This window comes from Sciurus carolinensis, chromosome 8 (assembly GCF_902686445.1).
Source record: "Sciurus carolinensis chromosome 8, mSciCar1.2, whole genome shotgun sequence".
NCBI classification, from domain to species: domain Eukaryota; kingdom Metazoa; phylum Chordata; class Mammalia; order Rodentia; family Sciuridae; genus Sciurus; species Sciurus carolinensis.
The window spans coordinates 115,861,093-115,882,198 of record NC_062220.1 but is presented as its reverse complement, the minus strand read 5'-3'; the positions used below and the strand labels follow the sequence as shown (position 1 = coordinate 115,882,198).

The window sequence follows — 21,106 nt, the reverse complement described above, 5'->3', positions numbered from 1 at the left end:
TTATATATGGAAAACTATGGAATCTACACTATTAGAATTAATGAATGAATCAGCAAGGTTGCAGGATATAAGATCAATATACAAGATAAATAAGAAGAAATTAGTTGTATTTCTGTGCACTAGAAGTGAACCATTCAAAAATAGGTTTGGGGGTGCCGGGGAGATAGCTCAGTCAGTAGAGTGCTTGCCTTGTAAGTACAAGGCACTGGGTTCCCCCCCAAAAAAAATAGGTTTGGGGAAGACTTCTTCTCAGAATATCATTGCTATCCAGAGCAGTCTACAGATTGCACCCAAAAAAAAAAAAAAAAAAAAATAGGTTTGGGGAAGACTTCTTCTCAGAATATCATTGCTATCCAGAGCAGTCTACCGATTCACTGCAAACCTTCAAAATGCCTATTGCAGATTTATTTTTGTTTTTGCTTTTGTTTTTGTTTCTGTTTTTGTTTTTGTTTTGAGGAAACTGAAAAATGGATCCTAAAATTCTTGTGATGATAAGTGACCCAGAACAACTAAATCAATCTTGAAAAAGAACAAAGTAGAAAGTTCACAGTCCTCTGTCTCAAAACACTCTACACGTAGAGACCATTATGTTAAGCAAAATAAGCCTGACACAAAAGGTTATATGTTTTCTCTCATATTCAGAAATTAGAAGGGGATAAAGGGAAAGAAAGGTGGTGGGGATGTTCTCAAAACACAAAGAATGTTTGACACCCAGGGTGAACCCTAATGTCAACTTTGGGGGGTAATAATGTGCCAGCGTAGCTTCATCTGTTGCACCAATTGTTCCCATCTAGTGCAGAGTACTGACAGTGAGGGAGGTCATGCACGTGTAGGGACAGGTGGAATGGGAATCTACTTTCTACTCCGTTTTATTATGAACCTAAAAAACTCCAAAATTAAATTCTAAAAAAGAAAAAGTAGCCCACAGAATTGGAGAAATGTGTAAATATGTAAGAAGGATCTAGTATCCTTAATATATAAAACAAAAAGACAATTTTTTAAAATGGGCCAAGAGGACTGGGGGTATGGCTCACTGATAAAGGACTTGCCTCCCAGGTTTATGGCCCTGGCCTTGAGCCTTGGTACCACAAAAAAGGGGTGGGGGCAAAGAATATTAAAGCTGTTTTCTCAAAAAAATAGCCAACAAGCATTTGAAAAGATGCTTAACATAGTACCCATCAGGGAATTACAAATTAAAAAACACAGTGAGCAGTGAGGACATGGTGGCATTAGGAGGACCACAAGTTCAAGGCCAGCATCAGCAATTTAGCAAGACCCTATTTCAAAATGAAAAAAAAAAGGACTGGAATTGTAGCTCAAGGTTGAAGTGTTCCTGTGTTCCATTCCCAGTACTGGGAGCAGGGGGAAACAACCACCACCTCACAGTTAGGTACCCATCCACTAGGATACCTATAAGTTAATCAGTTGTTATTTTTAAGCCAGAAAAAAAAAAGTAAGGGTGTGGAGAAGTTGAAACCCTTATACATTGCTCATGGGAATGTAAAATAGTGTGTGCAGCTAATGTGGAAAACAGTTTGGCAATTTATCAAAAAAAGAGTTACCATATGAACCAGCAATTCTAGGAAAAGCCCCAAAAGAATCAAAAACATTCATTCACACAGAAACTTTTACACAAATGCTCTTAACAATGCTATTTATAATAGTTAAGAAGTGGAAACAACTGAAATGTTCATCATTTGTCAAAGGATAAAGAAAAGGTGACGTATCCATACAATGGAATATTCAGCCATGGAAAGGAATGAATATTGCTACAATGTGGATTAACCATAGAAACCGCATGCTAAATGAAAGGAAGCCAAACTCAAAAGGGCACATGATGTATGATTCCATTTATGTGAAATATCTAGAATATGCAAGACCTTAGAGGCAGAAAGTAGATTAGTGGTTACCAGGTGCTGGGTGTAGAGCAAGTCAGAGTAACTGCTAACAGGTGTAGGATTATTTGAGGTTATGAACTTATTGTGGGTTAGAGATGAACAGCCTTGTGGGTTATGAATAGCCTTGTGAGTAGCCTAAGAAACCACTGAATTATATATGTTAAATGGTGAATTTTATGGTATGTAAACCACACACAGCTCCTTGGAGTATGTTACAGGTCTACAGCAGGAAATATACAAGATAAGAATAGAATAGATTATCTTGTCACACCGTGAAGTAACAAAGACTACTAGGGATGGAACTGGAGTTGTGAATAGTGGTAGAGCACTTGCCTGGCATTGTGTGAGGCACTGGGTTCAGTTCTCAGCACCATAAATAAATAAATAAATAGATAGATAGATAGATAGATAGATAGATAGATAGATAGATAGATAAATGTCCATCGGCAACTAAAAAAAAAAAAAGAAAAAAAATTTATTTAAAAAAAAAAAAAAAAAGACAACTACTAGGGTCATGTCCCAGGGATTCAGGAACCAATTTGAAGAGTCTCCTACAGATAAGATAGGCTGCACATCCAGAAGAGCAAGTAGGAGATTGAAGCATATCAACATTTCATAATGGTACTTTAAAAAAAAAATTAATGGGACTAAAAGTATAAGAGCACTTGCCTAGTATGCTCAAGGCCCTACACTGCAAATAATAATAATAATTTTAAAGTTTAAAAAAAATACAGCCAAGTGCAATAGTGCATACCTATATTCCTATCTACTCCGGAGGCTGAGGCAAAGGATTATTTGAGGCCAGTCTCTACAAAACAGCAAGACACCTGTCTTAAAAATAGAGAAAAGAAAGCCCATGCCCAGCAGGGCATGGTGGTGCACACCTATTATCCCAGCAGCTTTGGAGACTGAGGCAGGAGGATCTCAAGCCAAAAGCAACCTTAGCAACTTAGTGAAACCCTGTCTCTAAATAAAATACAAAAAAGGGACTGAGGATGTGGCTCACTGGTTGAGTGCCCCTGAGTTCAATTCCTGGAACCAAAAAAAAAAAAAAAAAAAAGTTCCAGGGACCTTTCATTGTTTGAAAGAAGGGTAAAAGTATTGATTCACTTCAGTCTATTAAGTTTAATGTGCTGGTTAAAATTATTGCCAACTACTACAAGAAAGTGTATAATTTCCAAGCCAGGAGAAGGTAATAAAGAAAGACATGCTAGGAATATACCTCAGTGGTAGAGTGCTTGTCTGATAGGCATGAGTTCTTGGGTTCAGTCTCCAGATCCATGAGAGGAGAGAAACTGTAAAATGAAATAGTAGAATAAATTCAAATATATTATTCCTAGTTCCATAAATGTACTAAATTTCATAAACTAAACTATTGGCAGCCAGAGAAAGAAAACCAAGTACATATTGTCCATGTAAGACATATCTCTAACTTACTACAGCAAGATTGAAATAAAAGAATGGAAAGGGTAGCACTGTGAAACTAATCTATATTCTCTTTAGAGAACATAAAGATCTTATTGTTTTCTCCAGGTTAAAGAAGAAGGAGTTTAGTTTAGAAGAAATATATACCAACAAGAATTATAAGTCACCTCCTGCAAACAGGTAGGTACATGTGACTGGGATATAAGAGAGGGAAGAATTCTGAAATGATTGATATAAATATCTAGGACTTTGGAAGGGTTTCAGTTCTACCAATATTGGTACTTACAAGTAACTAGAATTTGGTATTTTTTGCTCCCTGTGCTTGAATTATGGTCAGTGGTAGAGTAGGAAAGAAATATATATGGGTTAGGTGGACATATAAAATGTAGTTCCTTTGTAGTTTGTATTTGTGTTTTTACCCAATACACTGACCAGCTTCTTTTGAACTGATCACTGATGTATCTGTCACTCAGATATGGTTCCAATCCCAAATACAGAAAGTTTCTCTTGACTACATTTGGGTCTGAATTCAGTTCAAGCCTGTGACATTTATTGAATGTCGATTTTGTCTAGGATATAGCCCAAGAGTTGCAGGATTTCATCCTAGAATTTTATACATGTACTCTTAGGAAATTTGTACAAGACTATTCATTACAACATTGCTAAATGATAGGATAGGATTCGAAAATATCCAAAACATCCATTGCTGGAGTTTTGGTTCATTCTTATAATGGAATATGCTCTATAGCCTTAAAAAATGAATCTGGCTCAACACAATTTATAATCCCAGCAGCTCTGGAGGCTGAGGCAAGAGGATTTTAAGTTCCTGGCCAGTCTTGGCTATTTAGTGATACCGTGTCTCAAAATTTTAAAAAGGGCTGGGGATGTGGTTCAGTGATATAACACTCCTAGGTTCTATCCCCAGTTACCCTCCCCGCAAAATCAGACACCTTCGTAGTAAATTGCAACAAGTTTAAAGGTTATTGATAGGTCAGCACATTGTATAGGACAGTGCGTATAGTTATAGCTTGCTACTGTTTGGGCTATATGCCACAGGTAAACAAACTATAGGCCAAATTCTAGCTGGTGACTTTTTTTTCTCCTTCTTTTTAATGAGATAGGCTTTCTCTGGTTTGTAACTCCAGGGCTCAAAGTCTTCTCCCAATTCAGCCTCCTTAGTGCTGGGACTATAAGGTGTGTCCCACAATGCCCAGCTTTTCATCTTTTTGGTGTTTTTCTTTTTTTAATGGCATATAATATTTTACATTTTTTGTTGTTAAAAGAGAGGAAAACAAAAAAATTTGTTTTAGCAACCTATATGTCTCACGAAGTTTAAAATGTTGGTACTACCTGTCCTTTATAGAAAAGGGCCAGTCCCTAATATGTTATACATGCTTATCTATATACATTGAATGACTTTTGGGAAGTTACACAAAACATTTATTATTGTTATTAGCTATGGTGGGAATGATTCATCTCACTTTTCTTCTCTTTTTTTTTTTTCTTAATACCTATGTTGTTGATGGACCTTTATTTTACTTACTTACATGTGGTGCTGAGAATCAGACCCAGAGCCTCACACAGGCCAGGCAGGCACTCTACCACTGAGCCACACCCTCAACCCCTTATATATACCTTTTTTTTATACCTGTTTTTAATACTCAAATTTTTATATTGTTCACAGTAGTAATATAAAAAAATTGTATTGTGTATTATTAATACAACAGCATTGATTTTACCAAGAAAAATTATAACACACATTCCATAAAGTTTATACTACTTAGAAACATCATATAATCAAGTTTTTAAAATAAGAGATGAATTTTAAAATAACCATTAAGGAAGCAACATCTACTACACAGAAATAGGGCATAAAATATCAGGGTTTTTGTTTGTTAGTTTTTTGGTACTGGAGATTGAACCCAGAGGTGCTCAACCACTGAGCCACATCCCCAACCCTTTTACGGACATATATATATAGGTGTATATATATACACACACACACATTCACATATGTATGTACTTTTTTTTTTTTTTTTTTAATTAGAGGCAGGGTCTTGCTGTGTTGCTAAGTGCCTCGCAAAGTTGCTGAGACTGGCTTTGAACTCGTGACCCTTCCACCTCAGCCTCCTGAGCCACTGGGATTACAGGTGTGCGCCACCGCGCCCAACTATCACTTTTATTCTATGTATACATATACATATTAATAAATACCTATATGTATGTTTTCCATACATATAGATAGATGCTGGCTAGAGGAAACAGTTGAGTAAGGAGTCGTTAGTACAAGTAGCTTTCAGCTTCTAGTAACTAGAAGGGTTAGTGAGCTACATGAGTCAGTCTGTCATTGATTTTGTTTTGTATCCCATCCTCAGGTGTTTAGAGACCATCTTTGAGGAACCCAAGGAACGAAATGGTACACTAATCTCAGTAAGCCAACAGAAGAGGAAGCGAGTTCTAGAATTTCAGGATTTTACAGTCCCACGGAAGAGGAGAGCTCGAGGTAAAGTCAAGTTGGCAGGCAGCTTTACCAGGGCCCAGAAGGCAGCTCTGCAGAGTCAAGAACTGGATGCTCTTTTGCTACAGAAACTAATGGAACTAGAGACCTTCTTTGCCAAGGAAGAGGAACAGGAGCAGTCATCAGACTGTTGAGATGAATTCAGATAGGGGTCTCAATTTTGTATGTTTTTGGACCTCCCTGGAAGAGGTCTCCTAATTTTGCCCTAGGCCCAAACCACTCAAGATGCCCAGTCCATGAATATTTACCTATTTCAAGGTGCAGCCTTTTTAGAAACTGGTAAAGGATGGTCCTCTACTTCTACTGCTGAGTATAGAACCTCAGGAATGCTCCTTTCTCCTGGCAATGGTCCCGAATGACATCTGGCCACCTCCTCCCAATCTCCTGCTGTCCACAGGAGGAAGAAGCCACATATCTTAAGCAACACTAGGATTCCAAGGACTCACAGCATTTGCACGTCCAAATGAAAGTTCTGCTTTGTTTACGGTGGTGCTAGACCAAGATTACTTAGAAACATGGCCTAGGGAGGGGGACCTGGTGTCCTGCCCTGTGTGGTCTCACTGGCTCATTTAGATGGTCAAGAAAAGATGAGCTATTGTGTTTTCTAATCCTTGAGTCTGTCTGTCCAGAACCTGTTGGTGTGAGTGTATATGAGTGTGTGTGTGTGTGTGTCTGTGTGTCTGTGTGTTTGTAACCTTTTCCCATCATCTTCTCCCCACTGTGACTGTGGGTCACTAGTGCCAGAGGAGCCCGTCCAGGCCCCAAAGTAAGTTGCACTTTTAATGTTGTGGTGTTGATTATTTTAATTTTCTTTCCTTCTTTCTTTTTGTGAATTATTATTGCTGCATGTTTGGGGCCTTTAAATGTGATTTTTTTTTTTTTTTTAAAGACATTAAGGAGAAAGACAGTACATGTCTTAGGAGAATACATGTCAGACATTTGACCCAGTTGATCAATACATGGAGGAAACATTTTTCCATTCATGTGTTTTAAGAAATCCCTCCCCGTCTCCATCTTCTAGTGTAGCTCATTTGAGGGAGCACTTTTTCCTCTGGGTTCTCATTCCTTCCCACTAAACACTTTTTTTTTTTTTTTTTTTTAAGTGATATAAGTAAATGTAGATTTATCTTCCAGTCATTTAAAAAATGCTAAAGTCAAATGTAGTTTTATCTCAATTGTTGGTGTGTAACCAAGTTGAGTACAGCAACCAACCCAGAGTGTTTGCAGCTATCTGGGCAGCCTGCTCCAGGAGTTGGGGAGAGAGTCAGGGTAGTAGTTCAGACCCAGTGATGCACTCTTGTGGTGAGATTCTGAAATTCCATGGCCACCCCTCTCTGAGGGTACCTGGTCCAACCTACTGGAAATGCTGTCAAATGCCAGAAGTAGCTGTGTGTCTGGGTTTGTACCTGCAGGAGTCTGGGCAGCAGGCCCAGAAGTCTCATTCCTTTCTCATTGAATCCCTGTGTGCACTCGCCTCCTTCCCAACCATTGTTCCCTTATAGTTTCTTTTCCTTTTTTTTTTTTTTTTTTTTTTTCTTTTTTCTTTCTCTCATTTAAAATAAGAGTTCAGAGAGTCAACTTTCCTTGGCTGGTGAATGAGATGCTCAGGCCAGCCTCAGGACACATTGGTCACCTTTCTCCATTCTCCTAGGAGCCACTGCAAAAAGCAACCACTGATGGAACTGTCATAGCTCCAGGGACCTTTCCCAGTTAGAGATGAGCAAGTGGTGACCTCCTGGAATGTTGAATGACTCTCCTCGGATTTTTTGTTTCCCCATTTGTTAGTGGATGGGGACAGGGGTGGGGGTGGGGGTCTCTATGTGCCTTTCCTTTGCAGGTTAAGTTTGTGCCACGCTGGAGCAGAAAAATTGACAAGAGCAGGGAAAAAAAAGTGCCACATCTATCATCCAGGCCCACTGCCTCAGACGTAGCATTTAAACAAGTAAGATATATACCTGAATATCCACAGAAGCTTCCAAGATCATGGCCCAATAGGATTAGAAAAGCACCAGGGTTCCATACTGCTTCTGAATTATGCTGGCCAGATTATGCCATTCTATATCCACTTTATCCAGACCTTGTGGACATGACCTGTGTTTCATCTCAGTACCTCTCCCTTCCTTGGACAAAGTTCTTAGACATTTGGTGCCTCTCTGTCGTTTTGCTAGAGAGAGTACAGTGAGTATACAAACATGTCTAGGGAACTCCATTGCCAACCATAGCTAAAGCAGTACCATGGCAGTCATGTTACCCAACAGATAAGTTGAGGTGGTACAACTGTAGTATTACTAACATGACAGACATAAAATTTCAAGTTTGCCCATTATAGGCATGTCACTTGGAAGGTCCTGGAGCAGTGATATGAAACATTGGCCTCTGGGAATAGAGGACTAGAGGAACCTGGCTTCTTCCTTATCCTAGAATATAGGAGAGAAACTGCTCTGAAGCCAACCCTTGGAATTCTTGGCCTACCTTTGGTGAGGCCCATCCCTGCTCCAAAAAAGGGGTCCCCATTGCAAACTTGAAATTACTTGAAGTTGATACATCAGGTTCTAGCAGAGCTCAGCCACACCTGTCTTAACATCCAGTTTTGCCATTTATCTAGCCAGCCTCAGGGTTGTCAGTGGTCCTTAGAACCTGTGGTCCCTGACCACAATTGGAGACATTAGTCAGCTACTGGCATGCCACCTGCCCAGGGCTATAGGAGGTCTGTTGTGTGCTGGAAGTTGATACAATTTCTGAATATGGAGACTTCCCACCCCAAGTAGTGGGAAGCTGCCATAATTACAATTTGTTCAACTATAACACCCAGAAGTTTTAGTGTTTTCATGTTTATGGAAAAAAAAAAAAAAAAGAGGAGAAATCTCAGGTCCAATCAGGGTTCTGCCCATCTCCTTTTCCGTCTTTTGAGTTTCCAGCTCTACTGGCCTCCCCTTACCTCCCCTCTTCTTTTCTACCTTTTTTTCCTCTTAGTCTCCTTTCCAATTTCATTTCTCCATTAGTTTGAACGTACCTCATACTTTTTAAAGCAGATTGTCCACTTTTTCTTAACCAACCTTATTCTTAAGAGCTACAGCAGAGGGAGGTATAGTGAAAAGACATGTAGCGTTTGCCTTACTTGGAGCCTGAAGAGCTCAGAAACTCATGCTGTGAATCCCAAAACTCAGTGCTCCTCCAAGAGCTGTGAAAATCATGACACTTTGTCACAATTTTGCCTGAAAGGGTCTTTTGCATGGCACGAGAGCCACCTGAGGTCAATTTCAGATTCCAGACTCTGGGCATCAGCCCCCAGTGGCTCATCCCCTGCCCACCAGGCTAAGAGTAGCAGCGAGTGTGCAGGACTGTGGCAGCAGGTCCAAGGCTGCAGCGCAGCCTAACGGACAGAGAGCCATCGCTCCTGTCTCCAAGCTGGAATTCCATTTCATCTTTGTACCATGTACATTAAGATCCAGGAAAGACCAACTTCTGGGCAGTGACACTTTTCTCCCATTGCCTGGGGAGGGGAGAGAAGTATGCAGTTGGTGCTTTCTTTAATACCCTTGTTTTGTTTCTGTAAACTTTTCCCCTGGTATCATGGAAAGGACCTCTTAAATAACCACGTTGTGGGTGACTGTATCCAAAATATAAATAATTGGCCAGAGGTAGGGAGTGTCCTTGCCTGGATTTATGCCAGGAAAGGACTCTCTGCCTGAACTGAACTTCTATATAAAGCTGGCTAGGGGGAGAGACAACTTTGCTAACATCAGTTTAATATTACCATCTAGCCACATGTTGAACAGCAGAAACTTTTGATGGTGAAGTGGGGGTCCCCATGTAGCCTGCCATCCAGCACAGCACGCTCAGATTTGATGCTTGTTAACTGTCTTCACAAGCCCTTCTTCTTGGTGCTGAATTGGATTTTAATTCTCTGTGAGAGGCTGCATCTCCTTGAGCCAAGGTCTGGGCCAGTAAGTAGCTGCCTGAAGTGTTTCTATATTATCATGGTCAACAGTTCAGTGAAATTTGTACATTTTTGGTAACATTGGCATACATGATGTCCCTGCAGTTCCTTTTCTGTTTGGTAGTTTGTGACTCTGAAATGCCCACTGTTATGTGTGTTAATTTATGAGAATAAAATTTTTTTGAAACCTTTCAAATAACTCCGGGGTGTTAATTTTGTTCTTATAGCCTCATACTGGGTTAAAACTATACCTGTAATACCATGAGGTTTTGTTTTATTTTTTAATAGACATTCCAGAACGTTTTCTGAGAACTGTCCTGTGCTCGGGACATACAGAATTCCACCTCAAAGGTGACCTTTATAACCTGCTGTGAAACGTTTTGAACATACTTAGCAGTGGGAAACTGTCTTTTTTTTTTTTTTTTTTTTTTTTCAAACCAGGGAATACAGTATTTTAAAACAGAAGTCCCTTTGTTTTTTGGGGGGGAGGGGCGGTGGCAGGGTTATCAGGGGCACTCGACAATACTGAGGCACATTCCAGCCCTATTTTGTATTTTATTTAAAGACAGGGTCTTACTGAGTTGCTTAGTGCCTCACTTTTGCTCAGGCTGACTTTGAATTCTCGATCCTCCTGCCTCAGTCTCCCAAGCCACTAGGATTACAGATGTTCTTTTGATCTGAGGTAATACCCTACTAAGTTGGCTCATTGACTAACTATGTATGTATGTATTTTACTGACCAAGTATTTTAGGTGTGCTTTTTAAATAATGTCACTGACTTTCTTACATGGCAATTATAAATTCAGGTGAAACTATGTTTTACATACTTGGAGTAAGATCCTAGTTTGCTGAGAACACTACTTGGAAAATATAAATACAGTGGGATCCATTCATTTACTTTTAAAAAGGTGTTGCTTTTTAAATTCTTTTTAGTTATACATGACAGTATAGTCCAGTTTGATAAAATTATACATGCATGAAATATATCTTATACTAATTATGATCTCATTTTTTAATCATCTGTCCTTCCTACTTGAAAGAATGATTGAAAAACAGCACTTTCACACCATACCCACATGTTCCATAAAGAAACATGATTCTTCCTGAGAATGTTCTTCCTCTGTGCAGAGCAAGAGGAGTGCCCAGTTTTCCTTCATGAACTCCTTAGTCCTCAGGACTTTCACAATGTGAAATTCTATCCGTATCATCTTTGCTGTTTGGAAAGATCCTGTCTGACACAGCTGTGCTTCTGCTTATTAAGTTTCACAGTTGAGGAAGAGAGGCTAATTACCCACTAATGCAGTAGTATTACTGTAACATCTCCCACCACAGAATCTTAACATTTATGAGGTGGTCTAAGTGTAAAAGTGCTGTTCCAAACTGATTTAATCCTCTTCCTGGGCTGGGGTTGTAGCTCAGTGGTAGAGTTCTTGCCTAGCACATGTGAGGCACTGGGTTCAATCCTCAGTACTACATAAAAATAAATAAATAAATAAATAAAACAAAGGTATTGTGTCTATCTACAACTAAAAAAATTTTTAAAGTAGGAGCTGCAGATGTGGCTCAGGGGTAAATAAAAGTGCCCCTGGGTACAATTCCTCTTACCAAATAAAGATTCTCTGATCTACCTTTTCTTTCTTTTCTTTTAAGTACTGGGAATTGAACCCAGTAGTGCCATACCTCTGAACTATATCCCAGACCTTTTATCTTTTATTTTAAGATAGAGTCTTATTGAATTGCTGAGGCTGGTCTCAAACTTGCAATCCCAGTAGCCAGGATTACAGGCTTGCACTACTGTACCTGGCTCTGATCTACCTTTTCTAATAATAGATGATGATAACCCTGTTTTAGAAGGGATCCTGCACCATACCTGAGAAGAAGGAATGCTGAAGTATCTGGAGAGGCCTTGCTGGGTGTCTCCACTCAATCTATTAGCATTCGATCATACCCTTTTTGTCTAATCATATTTTGATCGGACATGATTTCACTCATGTCTCCACAGTGAAGTCTTCATAAAAACCCAAAGGAGGGTCTGGATTCAATCCTGAACACCAAAAGAAAAAAATTAAAAGTTTAGAGAAAACTTCTAGATATCTGAACATGTAGAAGTTTTCAGGAAGGTGAGCAAGACTTCATCCATGTGCCAGGAGTGTGGCACACACCAATTTCATGGGGACAGAGCTTTTGTGCTCAGAATCTTTCCAAACTTTATCATATATCTCTTCATTTGGCTGACCATTCATATCCTTTAAAATATCCTTTTTAATAAACCAGTTAATGTAAGAATAATGTTTTCTTGAGTTGTATGAGCTGGTCTAATAAATCAAACTTGAGCCAGGCACAGTGGCGCACACCTGCAACACCAGCACCTTAGGAGGCTGAGATAAGAGGATCTCAAGTTCAAAACTAGCCTCAGACTCCCCCTCTAGCCACCAGTTATGTCCCCACCACCACCCCTGCTGATGATGTAGGAGCATCTGCCCTTTGCTGCAGACAAAACAAAGCAAGTAGCAATTGGACCAGAAAAGAATAGCATTGAAGCGGATTTACAGCAACAAGTGTTTTGGGGGATTGCAGAAAGTATTTGAACATGATAGTGTTGAGCTGAATTGCAAAATGAAATTTTCTCTCTACTTACACCAAAGGCAGAAAGTGGAAAGTGCCCTGCACTGTAGTGGTTGTCTGGTTTAACTTGCACAGAACAGAATTTTATATCAAAATCTGGTTATTATCAAGTTGCTGCAGAACATGGGCTTGTTGTCATTGCTCCAGATACCAACCCTTGTGGCTGTAATATTAAAGGAGAAGATGAGAGGGGGACTTTGGCACTGGTGCTAGGTTTTATGTGAATGTCACGGAATATCCTTGGAAGACTACAGAATGTACTCTTCTGTAACGGGGGAACTTCCCCAACTCATAAATGCCAATTTTCCAGTGGACCCCCAAAGGATGTCTTTTTGGCCACTCTATGGGAGGTCATAGAGCTCTGATTTGTGCTTTAAAAAATCCTGGAAAATACAAATCTGTGTCAGTGTTTGCTCTAGTTTGCAACCCAGTGCTCTGTCCTTTGGGCAAAAAAAGCCTTTAGTGGATATTTGGGAACAGATCAAAATAAATGTAATGCATATGATGTGGCCCATCTTGTGGAGTCCTATCCAGATTCTCAGCTGGACATACTAATTGATCAAGGGAAAGATGACTAGTTTTTTCTAGATGGACAGCTACTCCCTGATCATTTCATTTCTGCCTGTGCAGAAAAGAAAATCCCTTTTGTTTTATATTACAGGAGAGTTATGATCATAGCTACTATTTCATTGCAACCTTTATTACTGATCACATCATGCAAAATACCTGAATGCATGAAAAACTTCTGATAAGAGAATCTCTTCAAGATTATAAAAATAGAATTGCTGAGAGAAAATACTTCAAAACATTTCTTTTTTTTTTTTTTTTTTTGGTTTTTTTTACTTTTTTCTTTGTTGTAGATGCACACAATATCTTTGTTTTATTTATTTATTTTTATGTGGTGCTGAGGATCGAACCCAGTGCCTCATCTGTGCTGGGCAAGTGCTTTACCACTGAGCTACACCCCCAGCCCCAAAACATTGGATTTCTTAATGCTAAAAGAACTTCATTGTACTATTGAATTGCCTGAATAAATACATAAAATTAAAAAAAAAAAAAAAAAAAAGCCAGTCTCAGCAAAAAAGCAAGGTGCTAACTCAGTGAGACCCATCTCACAATAGGGCTGGGGATGTAGCTCAGTGGTCCAGTGCCCCTGAGTTCAATCCCTTGTACCCTACCCCTAAAAATCAAATCTGAGGAGGGGATCATGGGAACCCCAATTTGTTTTTCTACTTGTTTTGAGAAAGAGTCTTGCCATGTACCCAGGTGGGCTTCAAACTCCTGGGGTCAAGTGATGCTCCTGTCTTAGCCTCCTGAGTAGCCGGGACTACTCAGCTGTGAACTCCAATTTGTGGTCAGTTGGTCAGAAGTTCCAGAGGCCCAGACTTACAACTATGTTTTATGTGGGAGAGTCTTGGGGGTTGAGTCCTCAATATGTAGAATCTGATGCTACCTCCAGGTAAAGTGTTAGAAACGAATTAGAAGATACCCAACTAGTGTCTGCCTCTACAAAATCAATGGCTTGATGTGTGTGGGGAGGAACCCCCACATAATCTGGTGTCAGAAGTGATTTGTGCTGGGTCTATAGTAGGAGAAACCAAGCCTGAGTTCATTTTTTTCTGCACACACTTCGTACTCCCATTGTTTCAGTATTCTTAAGAAGATATTAGGGGTTGGGGTTATGGCTCAGTTGGTAGAGTGCCTACCTCACAAGCAGAAGGTCCTGGGTTCAATTCCCAGCACCACAAAAAAAAAAAAAAAAAGAAAAAAGAAAAAAAGACATTAGAGTCATGAAAAGTCAGCCTAGAAAACTGGATAATTTGAGTATAAGAGAACAGCCTGGGAAACATTACAGAATCCAGCCCAGTCATTTCATATGCAGGAACTGTGAACTTCAAAAAGTCAAGCAAACCCTCCTTATCTTTAAATGAAAAGTTTGGACAAGAGGGATCTATGGTCTACCCCACAACTCTCTTGTTGCCACCAAACAAACTTCACAGGAAACTTTTTTTTTTTTTTTTCCCAGAAGCAGAGATTGAACCCAGAGCTTTGTACATAGTAGGCAACTGGTTTACCACTGAACTATAGTTCCAGTGCCAAAATGATATTTTTAATTAAACTTTTCTGAAGATAATTATAAGTTCCTATGTAGACATATTACATATTACATATTACAAAGAGATCCTTGTGTACCCTTTATCCAGTTTCTCCTGATGGGAGGATCTTGGAAAAGTATATATTATCACAACCACAATGCAGTATCAAGATACTATATCACGTACATTTCTGTCACTGGGATCTAAAAGGATTCCTCATGTAGCCCTTTATAGCCTCACTAACCTCCCTCTCACCCCCACCCTCTCCTTAAACTCTGGCAACCACTGATCTACTCTCTATATCTACTATAATTTTGTCATTGAAAGAATGTTATACAGTTTATGTAACATATAACCTTAATGAACTGGCTTTATCACTCCACATAATTCTCTGGAGATTTCCCCCAGCTTCAAGTACATTGTCCTACTCATTAGGAATATGGGTATTTGAAGTCTCCAAATGCTAATTTTTTCTTTTTTATTGACATAATTGTACATATTTATGGGGTGCAGAGTGATAATTGATACATGTACACACAATGCATAATGATCAAATCAGTAATTAACATTTCTTTTTCCCCTCAAACACTAATCATTTCTATGTGTTGGGACATTCATATTCTTTTCTAAGTTTTGTTTTTGTTTTTCTGTTTGTTTGATTTGGTGCTAAAGATCAAACCTGGGTCTTGCACATGGTAGGCAAGTGATCTACCCCCAAGCTACACCCCCAGTTCTTCTAATTATTTTAAGATATATCATAGATTGTTGTAGATAATAATTACTGTGCTATAGAAGACCAGAACTAAGGGGCTGAAGGTGTAGCTCAGTGGTAGAGTGCTTACCTAGCTATGAGACCCTGAATTTAGTCCCCATCACCAAAACAAATAAAAAAAAATAATGGGCTGAGGTTATAGCTCAGTGGTAGAGCACTTGCCTAGCATGTGCGAGGCACTGGATTCAATTCTCAGCACCACATATAAATAAAATAAAATAAAGGTCTCTTACCAACTAAAAAAATTTTAAAAACCCAAAATAATTCCTCCTATATAACTCTGTTTTAATGCCCCTTATCTCATCTCTTTTCATCCTCCCTAATCCTGACCCTTTTCAGTCTCTAATGATCACTATTCCACTCTATTTTTCTATGGAAGCAACTTTTTAGTCCCACAGATAAATGAGAACCTGTGGTATTTATCTTTCTGTGCCTGGCTTATTTCATTTAACATAATGTCCTCCAGTTCTATCCACATTGCTACAAATTACAGGCCTTCATTCTTTTTATGGCTGAATAGTATTCCATTGTGTATATACACCACATTTTCTTTATTCATTCATATATTGATGGACACTGTGGTTGATTCCACGTTTTGGCAATTGTGAATAGTGATGCAATAATGTGGGACTACATCTAGGTATGGTGGCATATTCCTGTAATCCCAGTGGCTTGGGATGCTGAGACAAGAGGATCATGAGTTCAAAGCCAGCCTCAGCAACTTAGCAAGACCCTAAGCAACTTAGCAAGACACCGTTTCAAAATAAAAGCTAACAAGTACTGGGGATGTTCGATCCCCAGCACCACAAAAAAAAAAAAAAAAAAGTACTGGGCATGTACTTAAGGATGTACATTTCTTTTTAAGGTGGTTAAGTACCTCTGGGTTCAATCCTTGGTATCAAAAAAAAAAAAAGTGGAATTTATATAACATAAAATTAACCATTTTCTGAAAGAATTAAAACTTTTTAAACAAATTTTTTGTAGTTGTAGATGGATAGAATGCCTTATTCTATTTGTTTATTTTTTTGTTTTTTTTCACGGTGCTGGGGATTGAACCCAGGGCCTTGTGCTTGTGAGGCAGGCACTCTACCAACTGAGCTATATCCCCAGCCCCTTATTTGTTTATTTTTTTAAATGTACTAAGGATCGAACCCAGTGCCTCACACTTGCTCGGCAAGCGCACTGCCCCACTGAGCTACAGTGCCAGCCTGAATTAAAGCTTTTTATTTCACCCAATTTAAAAAGTTTTATTCTGGTAAAATATAATATCTGCCACTTCAATATTTTTAAGTACACGATTTAGCAGCATTAAGTACATTTACATGTCATGTAACCCTCACTACTTCCAAAATCTTTTCATAAATCCAAAGAAAAACTTCACAACCATTAAGCAATAAGCAATAACTTCCATCATTCCTCCAGCCCTTAAAAGACACCATTCTATTTTCTGTCTCTGTGTATTTGCTTATTCTAGGAACTTGATATTAGTGGAATCATACGGTATTTATTCTTTGTGTCTGGCTTATTTCACATAACATGTCTGCAAGTTTCATTCTTATTGTAGCATTAAATTCTTTTTAAGGCTAAGTAGTATTCATACATATAGAGAGAGTAATATTCATATTATATATTATATACAGTGTGCCCATGAGTAGTTGGTTAATAACTGAGAGCCTGTTTCTCCTACTGTTAAGATGGAAAACATTAGTAACTTTTTGATAGACCCAACAAAAATGTAATGTGTGTGTATATATATATATATATATATATATATATATATATATATATATGTGTGTGTGTGTGTGTGTGTGTGTATAATATATAAAAGGAAAAAGATCACATATGGATACAGCAAGATAGAGAGGCCTCAGAAGAAACCAAACCTGCTGACATTTTGACTTGGCCTTTTAGCCCCCCAAACTTCAAGAATATAAGCTTCTGTTGTCCAGCAGCCCACTCTGTGTATTTTGTTATGGCACACCACTTATGAAAAGCCTGGTTAAGACTCAGAGCTTTCAAAACCCAGCCTACTCTCATCCCATTGCATCCTGAGTGATGCGTAAACCCCCTCATTCAGGGCCAACTTAACCAATAGGCACAGTAATAAAACTGTTGAGGGCCATGGCATCTTTAGAGGCCCATGACAATGTTTAATTTCTTAAGAAAAATAATAATTTTAAAATAATTAGTCTGACCTGGGTCTAAAATTACAAATTCATAGATATAAAAGCAATAGTCTTTACAACAACACAGTTGTAAAATATCATTTTTAATACTTTTATGGAGGCAGGAACCCAAATGCTAAGCAAAAGTGCCTAGGACCCACAAAAAACAAAATGCAGCTCTGTCACCACCACTCATAGGTTATCAAAAATGCTTTGAAAATTCAAAGTTGAGTCACAGGGTTGATTCCCACACTGCTTCTTAAATCCTAGGACAATTCTGCCCCCTAGTGACAATAGGGAAATCTCAGAAGAAATTAATGCCCAGTTCCATTATTATTCACCTTTGAAATTATGCTGCATCATTTCGTCTTCATAATCCCATGAGGTAAGCAAAGTCTGAATATTCAGCTAAGTCATGGGGGATCAGAGTAGTTAAGTCATTTAAGCAGTCATAACTAGTAGAGAGCTGGTCTCAAGCTCTGGGCTGGGAATGCCAGTTACTGTGGTTTGGATATGAAATGTCCCCCAAAGACCTATGTATCAGAGCATTGGTCCCTAGCCCAGAGCATTATGAGAGGTGGCAGAATCACCAAGAAGTGGGGACTAGTGGAAGGAAGTTAGCTCAGTCGGGGGGAAGACCCTTGAAAGTGGATATTGGAACCCTCCCCAACCTTTCCTTTTCCTCATTTTTTGCTTCCTGGCCACCATGCACTCCTACCATGATGTGTTGTCTCCCCATAGGCTCAAAAACAGGCCAACCTGCCATGGACTGAAACCTCGAAAACTGAGTCCACCTTTCTTTGTAACCAATTATCTCAGGTATTTTTCATCGTGACACAAAGCTGACTAACACCTAGGGAATCCTGTTTACCTGGACTTTACATCCTTGAGACTGAGGGCTCAGATGGGTGAGAACCATAACAATGCTTCTCCAGATTTTTCCATTTAGAGACAAAGCAAAACCTTTGAAGAGTTTGATTAGTCAGCGGGAACTTCATTCTATCTGCATTTTTAAATTTGGGGCAGTACTGAGGATTGAGCCCTGAGGTGCTTTACCACTGAACTACAATTCCAACCCTTTTTATTTTTTAATTGAGATAATGTCTCAGTAAATTGCCCAGGCTGGCCTCAAACTTGCAATCCTTTGGCTTCAACTTCACAAGTAGCTGGGATTACAGGCATGTACTGCCATACCAGTCTGTCTGAATTTCTAATTAGAGCCAGAGATAGTGTTTAGACTGTGATGATTATTGTTTCTAAATTTCACTTGTTACCATATTCTTTTAGGGAGGCTACATTTTCCATGTAGAGAAACAATTTGACTTTGATGCTTCATTCATAGCTCTTTGGGATCACATAAAATAATCTATTATATTAAATTTTCAAATATTAAGGGTGTATGTAGTATATGATCCCAGCTTTGTCAGAAAGGTATGCCCTGCTAGTGATAATTTTCTGCTCACTGCACTGGCTGGGGTTGTGGCTCAACAGAACACTTGCCTAATATGCAGGAGGCCTTGCATTTGCTGACTAGCACAGAAAAAAAAAAAGAAAGTAAAAAAGCATTGGGTTCCTTGCGTACTTGGACATAGAAGTGAACACTCAGCTGTGCACAGTGATGCACACCTGTAATTCCAACTTCTGGGGAGGCCAAGGCAGAAGGACTGCAAATTTGAGGCAAGATAGTTAGCAAGACTGTCAGTAACTTAGTGAGACCCTGTCTCAAAAAGTAAAGGGCTAGGGATGTATCTCAGTAGTAAAGCACCCCCCATGTTCAACCCCCAGTGCCAAAACACCAACAATAACCAACTATTCAGTTAGCTATTTCTTTTCCTTAAAGGAAAAGAATTTTCCTATTTTCCTTATAGCATGGAAAAACAGGCTCTCTTTCTACCCCAAGCACATGACAGTAACCAGCACAGTGGTGATGCTTGGAGATGTTACTGAGAGTGGAAGGAATAAAATTTGGTACTTGTTGTCTAGTAGTCCTCCAGGAGCTGGTTTTGGTGTAATTTTTTCAGTTTGGCTGCATCATGCAAAGTGCACATATGTATTTCTGATAAATGAAATACTACCATTTATCAGCTGTTTCTCTGCTCTGTGCCATAAAGACAGTTTTTCCTGAGTGAATGAAGATGGCCACTTAAGATCCTGGAATACTATTCAACCATAAAGAGGAATAAATGGGCTGGGGATATAGTTCAGTTGGCAGAGTGCTTGCCTAGCAATTTTTTTTTTTTTTTTTTGAGGTTCAATCCTCAGCACCACAAAAAAAGAATGAAATAAGGCTAAGAATATAGCTGTAGTTCAGTAGTACAGTAGGGCTTAGCAGGCACAAGATCCTAGGTTTGATCCACAGCACGCCCCTGGAAAAGAATGAAATCCTCTCATTTGCCATTTGCCATAACATGGGTTGTGGAGAGTGGTGACAGAGGATGGGAGAGCAGTGACTGAGATTGGGGGGTCTCTGATGACCTCATGGCTATGGATGTTTCTGTGCAAGGGCACAGGATGCTTAGCTGCTGTGGCAATGCCCTGCATGAGGAGGCTCTGTGCAAGAGTCCTACCAGCTCTGGCCTTGATCTCAGGCACACAGCTCCCAGGAAGGAAGGAATTCTTATGCTAGACAACCACATGTTTCACCAGCTCCACTTCTCCAGTTCCTGCCTGCCTTACAGTAACTTTTAACAATGAACTTTCTTGAGAGCTACACAAAACTCCTAACATTGCACTTTGCAACTGTGGATTGCAACTGTGGAAAATCTACATAGCTGTCCTAGTTTTTGTAACTTTCCTGAATACAAAGAATAATGGTTGCATACACTTTAACCTGATAATGAGACATATATAAATAAAGATTACTGGCATAACTCTTTAAATCTGCATCTCCATCAGAGAGCAGAGCTCCACCTGATCCCAGCTTAATCTTCAAGATCTGTGTCTGTGAATCTTTATTTTCCAATCCCCCTTCGCCCCTCGTCAGACCTGAGATGTTGGTTGCACTGGTCCCAGTAGTTGGTGGCCCATAGAGATCCGGACACAGGGGAAATTTCTTCAGCCATTAGAAGAGGGGACACTCCAAGAGGCACTCCATATAAGCCAAAAAAATCCTCAAAGGTAAGGAGGTCGGGGAGTGAGTCAGATTCAGGTGTAAAATATGGGATATACAGGGTACAGAGAAAGGGATAACTATGTGTCTGTCCTTAGAGAAATGCTTAGGAAGAGCAGTAGTTCTGTTAGAAGACCATAGCTGTTAGAATTTATAAACTTTATTACTAAAACTTTCCCCTGGCTTCCTACAGAAGGAGTGGTAAATGTAAAGACATGGGCAACTGGCACCCTGCTTAAAGTTAGGCTTACATCTCGAGGAACAAAAAAGAAAAAAAAAGGGCTCTCCAGAGAGAATATAAACTATAACACCATGCTTTAAGAGAAGTTTTACAAAAGAAAAAATGATTACAGTAGTTTTCCTTACCTCTTAGTTTCTTCTGGATCTCTATCTGTCCTAGGCTTGTATTTAAAAATGTAAATTACAGAGCCTGCAAGATTTACAAGGCTTATGAAAAATAAGACAAAAGGAAAAAAGTGTCCCTTTTTAAATTCAAACTTCTTGGATGACTATCTTATCTGTTTTTAGCTGGCTTTCTGAACAAGTTTCTCTCTAATGA

The 21,106-nt window shown here is 39.2% G+C and overlaps 1 protein-coding gene and 1 pseudogene across 2 annotated transcripts in view; both read left to right on the top strand.

Moving 5' to 3' along the window:
- Positions 1 to 9,972, top strand: part of Prr14l (proline rich 14 like) — a 71,016-nt gene extending 61,044 nt beyond the window's left edge. For both annotated transcript variants that reach the window (XM_047561098.1, XM_047561099.1), the window contains 2 exons: positions 3,432 to 3,503; positions 5,699 to 9,972. In XM_047561098.1, coding sequence (XP_047417054.1) covers positions 3,432 to 3,503; positions 5,699 to 5,975 — 349 coding nt within the window. In that variant the 3' untranslated portion in view covers positions 5,976 to 9,972. The remainder of the gene's footprint in view (positions 1 to 3,431; positions 3,504 to 5,698) is intronic.
- Positions 9,973 to 12,218: 2,246 nt separating this feature from the next.
- Positions 12,219 to 13,143, top strand: LOC124991424 (S-formylglutathione hydrolase-like; annotated as a pseudogene).
- Positions 13,144 to 21,106: the final 7,963 nt, after the last annotated feature.